We start from the raw sequence: 10,641 nt of genomic DNA, 5'->3' as shown, positions 1-10,641 counted from the left end.
TAGAGGTGAGGTTTTCACAGTGGCTTTGGGAGATGTGTAGGGAGCCTTGAGCAGCCCCAGGAGCCAAGAAAGTGCAGAATGTGCTTGCTGCTGTACCGGGGTGATGGATGGGCTGACACCGCAGGGTATCCTTCTGCACCACGGTGCTGTGTGGCAGTTGTCTTTGTAATTGGGAAGAAATACGACCTCCGGTGCTGGCGGGGCAGCAGGCACGTGTCAGGGCTACTGTGTGGCAGCGGGAGGCTGTGGGACAGCCATCCCCCTGCCCAGGAACCGTGGTGGATATTGCGCACAGACAAGGGCCAGAGCTTCCGCACACCTCAAGATGCTGTCAGGGGATTTGTGGGGGTGGTGGCACTGGCAACCCCCTGCTGAGCTCCAGGGACTGACCTCTGGGGCCAAGCATGCCATGGCCACCCCATGCAGGAGGCCAAGAGGTTTTCTTGCTAGGGGTGCTGCCTCCAGCCCTAAATTTGCTCCCATGCCCCTTGCCCGGGGCTGAGGCTGGGCTGGCTGTGCAGCTGCCGGCTGTCATCCCCCCGCACCCCCGGCCTGGGGGGCTGCAACCCAATCCCTTCCCCTTCCCGAGGGTTCCGCCGGCCCCACCGAGCCCCGTTGCCCGGCCATGGGTGAAGCCGCTGACAAGGTATTTCTCGGCGGTAACCCGAGGCGCAGCCCCAGCGCCTCCGTCTCGGCGGGGCGGACAAGTTAATTCCCCAGATTTATGCGCCCCCCGAGCCCCAGCATCTGCTGCGGAGGGCGGCGCAGGCGGTGCGGTGCGGGGGGTGCTCGGCGCTGCCGGGGCCGGGCACAGGTGCGGGGCCGCCGCCCGCTTATAAATATCCCGGTGGCGGTGGGGAGGGGCGTCCCGGTCCCCCCCGCCGGGGCTCCGCGGCGGAGCGGGATGCGGCGCGGCGCCCTCCCTCCCGCCGGCAGCATGAGCCCGTTCTTTCTCCTCCTCCTCCTCCTCGCCCTGCCCGCCCGCGCCCGGCGGGAGCAGGTGCCCGGCGGGGCGCAGCCTGGACCGGCGGGCCGCAACGCCCCCGTGCCTTCCTCCTCCTCCTCCTCCTCCGTTGCGGCGGCGGCGGGGCCGAGCCGCTTCCCGCGGAGCCGCCCGGGGCGGCGGCGGGGCCGGCTGTACTGCCGGGTGGGCATCGGCTTCCACCTCCAGCTGCACCCCGACGGCCGGGTGGACGGAGCCCACGACGCGAGCCCGCTCAGTGAGTGCCCGGGGGGTCGTGGGGGGGCCGGGCAGCGTCTGGTCGTGCCCCAGCGTAGGGGCAGCGGGGCATCCCCGCGGGGCGGCCCCGGGGCTGCGACACCCCGGACCCTGGGGGTGGCTGCGCTGCGGTGGTGGAGTCCCTCGCTCCCTGCAGCCTTCACCTGGGGCGAGCTGCAGCCCAGGTGACCTCGGGAAAGGTGAATCTGGGGTCTGCCGGGACCGGGGGGTGCTGGGGGTGCTGTGCCCAGCGGGCTCGGTGGGACGCTGCCCCGGGGAGTGGAGCAAGCTCAGCCCTGCTCACTTGGGGAAGTGCTACCCCATGGGGTTTGCCCGTCTTGAGGAAGCGGGAGCGTGGGGCTGGATGTGAAGGCGCGAGGTTTGTGTTCCCACCACAGCACCTTGCTGTGGTATCTGGGGGGAGGATGCTGCACCGGCCTCTCCCTCATGCCCCTTTTCTGTCCTTTCCCCGTGCAACTTTTCCATCCTTCCCTTTGCATTCTAATTCTTACAGAACAGCAATAGGATACATTCAGTTTAAAAATAGGACTAAGGCTGACGTTCTCCTGAGAGAAAGCTGTGCTAACTCATGGCTTATCCTTTGGGTTGGAGTTGCCGTGATATCCTGTTAGAGGGAATGGAATGGCAGGCAGGGATGAAAAATCACTTAAAGAGCCTGAGGGCTTGGGTCTGAGATGACCCTGGCAGCACGAGTGGCTGCAGCTGTTCAGCGTGCTCATGGAGCAATGGCCACATCTGGCCCGGACCAAATAACTTGGGCCCTGCTCTGTGCTGTGGCCCTGCGAAGCAGAGCAGCCCATGGGCAGGCATGCTGGGAGGCCAGAAACCCTACCTGGGTTTTTGAGGAGTTCTGCAGGTGCGTGGCCAGGAGGGGATTAGGGGCTCCAAAGGGGGTGGATAGGAAAATGGGGCATCCATGCCTGGGCTGTTTTGGGAGGTGTGAGTTTGGAGAGGCTGCCTGCGCCGTGCCCTTGCAGACCCTGTCGCACAGGGGCATAGCTGAGGGGCTCTTCCTCATGAGATGTGTGCAGCCTTTGATGCCACAGCTATCTCACAGGGACTTGGATTATGTGAAGGTCCTTCCTCTTTAATCTGAGACTCTCTCCCTGGAGAGGTGACAGTGGCACCAGCTTTGCACTTCAGAGTGGAGCCATCCCCAGCGGGGGCACGTGGTGGCAGTGGGGCAGGGGGCAAGCCAGTGTGTTGCCCCGAGGAGCCGCCCCCTGTGGGCAAGTAGTCTGCTTTTGTCAGAGAAATCCCAGCTTTGGCCCCTGGGAAACTGGCCTTAATCCTGGGCACCCTAATAACCAGAAGTATGTCTCCCAGCTAGCGCGGCCACCCACCCTGCCCCGCAAAGGCCAGCAGGTTTTGGGGTGCCCTCGAGGACAGGGAGTGTGCTGCAGAGGGTACGTGCCTTGTTGCAGTTGGGCTGCATAACCCGATGTCTCTTGACAGTCGCTACCATTGGGGCATGTAGGGTGAGAAGGGGCAGCCCCCCAGGGTGCTCCCCAGGCCCTCAGTGCCAGGACACGGGTGCCTCAGGGAGTTGCGCTTCCTCCTTAAAATAAACATGGGAAGTGGTGATCTGATCCCTCTGCCTCAGGGATTTAACAGTGGCTTCATGTTTGCTCTTGGCATGTTAATCCACGTGGCCCTTCGCTGGGGCTGGTTGAGATGCTCTCATGGGCTCTCTTCACGGGATCTGGGGCCACCAAGACCCCCACCTCGGCCACCAAGTCCCAGCAGGGCCGGTCCAGGGCTGCAGCTGGGGGCAGCAATGTTTTTTTCTCAGGGTGGGAAGGGCATGTTGAGGACGTGTTGCCTACCCCAGCTCCCCCCAGCTGGCGGGGGCATCGGTCGGGCGCCTGACCCCTGCTGCCACCCTTCCTCTGCCCAGGGGAACACTGTGCTGTGTGGGAAAGCAAAACGTGTTGGTGCTGTTCCTGAGCGATGCTTGGAGGTCAAAGCTCTTTGGTAAGATGAGTTACAGGTCGCACACACCCTGCTGGGGTTCAGAGCCCCTTCCTGCTCAGAAAATATCAATTTGAGGGGGAAACGGCTTGTTTTCTCATGGCTGGGATGTGTAGCGCCCTGCTCCCCAAGTCCTGCTGTGAGGAGAGGCCTAAGAAACTATTATTGTTATTATTGTAAGAAACTTTTAGGCCCAACTGGTGTGTGTGCCACCTGTATTTCCAGAGTGCGGTGTGTATGGGAGGAGGATGGGCGAGGCTGATCTCAACAGGCTGGCTGTAGATACAAGGGGCTTTTCCCACCCTTGAGAGGGATTCCCCAGGGGTCAACTTGCTCTGTCGCAGCTGAGTGAGTCAGAAATTGTCCTCTAAAAGGCAGCTTTTTTTTTTAAAACAAACAAACCAAAAAGCAAAACCACCACCCCATAGCCATCCCGGATTCAATGCAGGTCTCTCAGCAGGGTGGAGGGACGAGCAGGAGCGCTGCAGGGATCCAGGCAGCCGAGGAGCAGGGTTGCTGTGTGGAGTGGAAATGCAAACCTATGAGACTGATTTTTTTTTCTTCTTTTTTCTTCTTTCTCTCTTTGTCACACGATGTGAAAAGAACTGTGATTTATTTTGGGATTTCTGTCATCCTAGGTATTTTGGAAATATTTGCTGTGTCTCAGGGGATTGTAGGAATACGAGGAGTTTTCAGCAACAAATTTTTAGCGATGTCAAAAAAAGGAAAACTCCATGCAAGTGTAAGTAAACCCCCGCTTATCAGTGTGTATTGTTTATTAAAGGCCTTGTGACACCTTCATGTGCACGCAGCAGCGATGCTCCCGGGCAGGGCCCCAGCGTGCCGAGCCCCTTTGGCTGCCGGAAGGGCTCCGCGTTGAGTGCCATTGGCACTGCACAGACTGATAGTGGACAGGTGGAGCCAAAAACGCTGAAGCCTATATCCCTACTTAACGCTTTTAGCCAAGAAAAGTCCTTTTGTTTTTTTTTTTGCAGTTGGGTATTTGCATCAAAAGGACTTGTTCTTTGAGCATTGCCGGTTTATTTTTAGCAACTTGTGCAGCAGATCGCGCAGACGGTTTTAGCCAAATGTCTCCTGGAGAGCGGCACGCGTGGTGCCGGGAGCCCGCCTGCGCCTGTGCACGCATAGGGAAGGGGCTGCAGCCTCGGAGGCTTGGCTGGGTTCGCCCGTGGGGGAGAGATGTACTTCGGTGAGAGCATGCAGCTGCATGCAGGGTTTCGGGCAGGTGAGGTCGAGCCCGTGCAGGAGCATTGCAGCTAGAGTGGAAAAAATCCCAGTAACTCTTGTTTCTGCAGGCTGTTTTCCTGAAGGTTGGGCTTTCTACAGGTCTAAGTGTGCTTTTTCCAGGTTTTTTGCATTACACAAATCGTATAAGTTGATTTAACCTATTTTTTTTCAACTTCAAGGTGCTTCTTCCTAATTTTTTCCTGCTAGTTCTACAGATCATTTAAACAAACAAAACTAACTACTGTGGTCACGGGAAGGCTGTCATCTTTTAAGGGTGTGTATAAATGCAACACCCAGAGAGGGCATTTTTAAGGCAGCATCTTGGATGACCTGTCACCCAAGCTTGTTCCCAGGGAGTCTGTTCAGGGCTGATTTCCTGGAAGAGGGAAAAGCCAATGGCCTGCCCCGCAGTTATGAGCCAAACCTCACGGTCACAAAGTGGGTGTTACTGATGTGCTTATGCTGCCCAAGCCCACAGACTGCCTTCAAGTGAGATTTATGAACTAGCCTCTCTCTCCCTTGAGTCTTACTGGAGTGTTGCTCCTGGAACCTAATGATGCTTAAAGGGTGAGCACATGGTTGATTATCTTAGGAGAGTAAGGGCCGAAACAGCATCTAGGGGAAAGGGGGAATGGCTATGTGGAGGAAAATATGAGGGAAGGAGGTGGTGCAGGAAACGGGCAGAGCAGGAGGAGAGCAGTGGAAAGGTAAAGCATGGAGAGGAGAGGGAAGCAGGCGAACCGTGATCCCCGGACCCTCCAGAGCTTCTCCTCCCTCGCAGTGTACAATGGGCCTCTTATTTGAGTTGAAGCCTTGATTTATGCCCTGGCGCAGGCAGAAATTAAATCAAACCTCTTTGGTGTATGGTTAATTGTCGGCACACAAAGGGCACTGCCGGAGAGGATGTCAATTAGGCGGGTCAGAGCGGGGGGTGAGGACACACGATGCCCCACTCGGATGAAAGCCGCGAATTTGTAGAAACTTGACCCAAATGTCTAAAGATTGCTGGGCTAAATAATGCCAATAATGTAAACCCGGCATCTGTTGTTCTTTCCTGCCTTGGCAGGATAAAGTTATTTCATGGCCTAATGAATTTTGAGCAGTACAAAGCGCGTCCTGCGCCCGTCACTCAGGGCAGCGCTTTGATATGGGAGTCATGCCGGTGACTTTGTGCTGAACTGCAGATAAAAGTCATTCCTGTAGGGATTCAGGCTCCTTCAAAACCGGTTCTCAGGGCCCAGCTTTATCCCAGCTCGGTGCTTTACAGCAGCCCTCCTTCCTTTTTTTTTTTTTTTTTTTTTTTGTGATGGCAACTTAATTAAATTACCAAGCAGTTCATTTGTAGAGGCACCGGTTTCAGAAAATGACAGTAATCCTGGCAATTATCAGTTGCGCGCACAGATGGCTTTTTCCTTGTCGTTAAATTCTCAGTCCCCTCTTTGTACATTTTTAGCATGGAACGGGCAGGAGGGGGTTTGGTGTCAGTCTCGACAGGGGCCATCACGAACCCCAGAGGAGAGACTTGCCTGCAGAGGGCTCAGGTAATTTTCCTTTCTCAGGAGTTGTTCAAAGCTGACCAAAAGCTGCGGTCCTTACTGGGGCAAATCTCTGTTATGCTGGATTTTGAAATTTAATTGACTTTAGGATTGTTATTCATGATTGTCTTTGGAGCTGCTGCAGAGCAAATCTGATGGCCAGCCGGCACGCCATGAATGTGTGCCGCCCGTCCTATGCTGGGAAAAATGCCTTTTCCCCAGCTGAAACGGTGTGGTTGCAGAGCTGAGAGGCTGGGACGTGGGGAAGCCTGTCAGAGTGATGGCGCAGCAGCAGCTGATGTGCTTCCCGGGGCGGTTTCCCATCTGGGGCTGAAGGCTTCCTTCTGTGCGCGCTGGCTGCGGGTCTTCTCCTTCCCCACACCACTGTGGGAAGCAGCCCAAGGCATCCCGCCCTGTCGAGGGCTGGGGGCCCCCCACACTTCCCCAAACCCCACTTTGGAGAGGATGCTACTCTGACGTTAAGGGAGCAGTTCCCCTAAACCCACTTTAAGCAGGAACTTTTCCTGTGATGCTCCAGACGGCAGCTGAGCGGCCCTCTTACTGCCATCTCCCTTTGCGAAGTGGTATTGCCCCAGAAATGCTGGGCCAGATTGGAAATGCTGATTTCATAGAACCATAGAATGTTGTGAGTTGGAAGGGACCCACAAGGACCATCGAGCCCAGCTCCCGTCCCTGCACAAGACAGCCCAAAATTCACACCGTGTCTCTGAGGGCCTTGTCCAAGTGCTTCTGGAACATCGCCAGGATGGTGCCGTGATGCCTCCCTGGGGAGCCTGTGCCAGGGCTCCACCACCCTCTGGGGGAAGGACCTTCTCCTAATGCCCAGCCTAACCCTCCCCTGGCACATCTGCCTGCCATTCCCTTGGGTTTGGCTTAGCTATGAGCAAAGCAGCAGCACGCTGACCTGTCTGTATGGGGGTATGTGTGAGCTGGGGCACAAGCATCTGCTCTATTCACAGCAGCGCTTGCAACACCCACTGGAGCCAATTTCAATATCGGATCCTCAGCCATGGCCAGCTTTGATGCCTGGGGCAGGGCAACCCACTTCATCTCCTACTCCAAAAAAGTCTGCTCTTGCCAAATGCCCGAATGCCATGGGGAAAGGCAAGGCATGTTTCAGGGTCCCGGCAGGGTCTCCTCTGTGTTCAGCACCCTTTCAGGCATGCATCGGCGCCTCGGTCAATCCTAAAACCTCCCTGTGCAAAGGCTGATGTGGGTGTGCCTTGCCCGAGCACCGCTGTCCTTGTCCAGGCTTCAGAGTGCCCAAGCCTTACCTTGGGAAGATGAACACTCGTGCATGGGTAATGCAGCATTGAGGATGTATGGAAGATGGAGAGCAAAAATGAGTCATCAAGGTGATGTTTCTTTCAAGCAAAGAGCAAGAGGAGACTTAATTCAAAGTGGTATGACAGAAAAAATGCATTGCAGGTTGGCGACTCTGTCACTTATATTATAGGGCTCAACTCCTCTGGTTAAATTAGGAGTTTAAAAATAATCCCAGCTAGCTGGGCCTTCTGCGTGGTTATGAAACACTGCTTGGGGGTTTTGTCTTGTTCTCCACTGCTGGGGGTTTTGAAGCTAAAAAGCTCCACACCCCTTTCACGTCAGTAGTTTTGAAGTGCCATTTTGCAGTCAGGCTGCGGTGCCCCACACACCACTGGACAAGCTATCAGGGCACCAGGTACCGTGCCTGTGGTCAGATTAAAGCATGGCAAAGGATTTCAGAAGGGTGGCTGGAGGCTGCAGCTAGATGTACCCACAGCCCTGGGGCATAGCTGGGTTGTTACGGCTCTATTTTTGTATTTCTGCGTGCTTTTGTTTTCCTCCCCCTCCTTGACAAGAAGGAGCTGTTATGGGGAGCATTCATCCTGAGCCTGACCTCTTGGGCAATGTGAAGCCTTTCCTCTTGGCTGTCTGGGAGCCAGTGTGGCCACCCTGTTTATAAAAGGCGATGCTCTTGGGCTGCAACTAATTTCTTCAGGTTATCAAGGGACAAAACACCCTGAATTCATTTAATAGGAAGAAGACAAAAAAAGATCCGATACAACCAAAGCCATGTTCAGTGAAGCAATGAAAATCTGCATGCAAATTGCCTTTCCATATTATTAAGTGGTGATTCACTGTCCACGCGAGGGGTGTGAGGGTGGGAACGGAGATGAAGTGGGGGCTCAACCCCAGGGTCCTCAGGCAGGCTGCAGCAACGGGGGTTAGGGAGCCATGTCCTCTCTCCTGTCAGCAGGAAGGGCAGGAGGAGGGCTGGGGCGGGAGGGAAGGAAAGGTGCTGCTGGGGCAGATCAAGCCCATTTTTTCCAAGAAAGTCCAAAACTGGGTGGCAAGCAGCTACTGAAAGTATCTGTGCTGGGGTTTTCCAAATTTCTGGGTGTCCAGTGGCCTCAGAGTGGGTTTCCCAGGTGCCCTGTATTGCTGCTTGCCTCTTTGGACCTGGTTTTGGGATGCTTAAAAACTCAGTAAGTGTCATGGGGCAGGGGAATGGGTAAAACCAGCCCTTTGCTAACGGTGCCCCTGGCTTTGTCCCCGCAGGCCCGGTTCACGGCAGACTGCCAGTTTCGGGAGCGCTTCCAGGAGAACAGCTACAACACCTACGCCTCGGCCATCCACCGCAGCCCACGCTCGGGCCGCCAGTGGTACGTGGCGCTCAACAAGCGGGGCAAAGCCAAGCGGGGCTGCAGCCCCCGCGCCCGGCCCCAGCACGTCTCCACGCACTTCCTTCCCCGCTTCCGCCAGCCGCAGGCCCCCGAGCTCGCCTTCACTGTCACCCTCCCCGAAAAGAAGCCCCCGCCACCACCAAAACCAAAGGTTGCCCCATCCCCACCTCGGAAAAACCCTGGCCCTGTCAAGTACCGGCTGAAGTTTCGCTTCGGGTAGCACGGCATGGTGGGGATGCCGGGGCAGGAGAGACCGGGCGCCTGGACAGCTTTTGGGGGTGACGCCACAGGAGACCTGTGTCCCCCTTCCCTGGACGGATGTGGGGAGGCTCCGGGGAGCTGTGTTGGGCTTGGGGTCTTCACCCAACAATCCGGACAGCATCTTTGGTGGCATGCGCTGGAGCGACATAACTTGGACTTTCCAAAGAGTATTCCTGTGGTGAGCAGGAAACACTTGATGGACCTCGGGTTAATTTTCTGTTGTTGAAAGAAGTGGAAAGGTACTTCTATGGCGAACGTATTTTCTTACCTTATTTTCACTAGTGACTCTTTTGACAATCATTTTCATACAAGAGATATGTTCAGAGCCAATCTATTATGTTGGTTTTTTTCCTTTTATTTTTTGTTTTTTTAATTCCTTTTTGCTGCACTTTTTTCCTCCAACTGTACCTCAGACACCGTGTATCCAGGTCTGCCCTTTCACCATCTCTTAAAAACTAGCTCCTCCCTTCTACTTTTGAACAACGAGACCGCGCCAAACAAATTCATTCACCTTACCTGTGGTGCAAGGGGGTCTTAAAACTCTTTGTTGGCAATAATGTAAATATATATATGTATTTTTTAAGGGTTGCTGGCTTGGGGAGGGTGGCTGTTTGCAGCCCTGTTCCTGGTGGTCTCTCCCGTTCTTCTCTGGACAGCTGGAGGAGCGAGTCTCCTCCTGCCCATCTAAGTATGTCTTCAATGTCTGTGTTGTTTAAAATACCTCTGCCCCGGCCCCGTGGCATTCCTGCTTGCACGGGGAGGGACCCACGCTGAGACCACTCCCTGTGGGGTGGCCAGGGGGAGCCCCTCTGCACCCCTGCTCCCCCAGGACAGGGATGCCTTTGGCCCCTGGGTGCCTATCGGTTTCTTCCAACAGTTTGCGCTGCTGATTTATTTTATCATTCACACAACACTTCCAGAGGGAGGGGAAAGGGTTTTATTTTATAGCAAGCATGGCAACGTGGCAATAAATGCCGTTACAGCTACCCGTACCTTTGGAAGTGGTTCTTTCCTGCCCAGGTTGCCCAATGACCCTGGCTGTTGAGCTGTTTCTCCATTGTGGTGTTATCTGTGGAGTAATTGTGTGTATGGAGTCTTAATTGGCATTTAGCTATGTTGCGTACGTACAGAAAAATGGTAGCATTGAACCTCACCAGTTAAGCCTTAAAAGGAGCCCAGGTGGGCTCGTGTTAGCAAAACCCCTCCCAAGCTCAGCCCTGCTAGTTTCGAGCAGCAATAATGAGGGCAGGCGGCACCGCCGACCCTTTTCTCCAAATCTGATTGCGGTACAAATGGCTATTTCTGTTAAAGTCGTGGTTCTTCGCCCGTCATGCTTCTGGGCAGGCCCTGGCCAGATGCATCCGCTCCGCGTGGCAGGAAATGCTTTTGCAGAAGGGCGTGCGTTCCACGTGCGGGGATGGATGGGGATGCCGGAATAAAATATAGTTGTGCTTCATTTTATAACCTGGTTATGTAATCTCTTGCCTGTCTGCTGTCTGTGTGTTTTTTTTCTTTTCTTCCCCTGAAAGAAAAAAAAAATGACCGTTGCAAAGTTAGCCACTACACATGCTTTTCTCGGAGGGTTGGGCCAGTGTGGTATCGACGACAGGGTGGAGTGGAGCAGAATCGGTGCACGTGCTTCCTTTGTATACCGTGCCCCGCATACTGTGTGCCGAGACAATCCTCCTGATGGCTCCTC

General features: G+C 55.2%; 1 protein-coding gene across 1 annotated transcript; it reads left to right on the top strand.

Moving 5' to 3' along the window:
* The first annotated feature begins 937 nt into the window (after nt 1-937).
* On the top strand, nt 938-10,395 carry FGF5 (fibroblast growth factor 5). The gene is made up of 3 exons (XM_075092416.1): nt 938-1,220; nt 3,850-3,953; nt 8,557-10,395. The coding sequence occupies exons 1-3, from the start codon at nt 938-940 to the stop codon at nt 8,899-8,901; spliced, it is 732 nt and encodes a 243-aa protein (XP_074948517.1). The 3' UTR covers nt 8,902-10,395.
* Nucleotides 10,396-10,641: the final 246 nt, after the last annotated feature.

Source organism: Phalacrocorax aristotelis, chromosome 4, assembly GCF_949628215.1.
Source record: "Phalacrocorax aristotelis chromosome 4, bGulAri2.1, whole genome shotgun sequence".
Taxonomy (NCBI): domain Eukaryota; kingdom Metazoa; phylum Chordata; class Aves; order Suliformes; family Phalacrocoracidae; genus Phalacrocorax; species Phalacrocorax aristotelis.
This window is presented reverse-complemented; position numbering and strand designations above follow the sequence as displayed.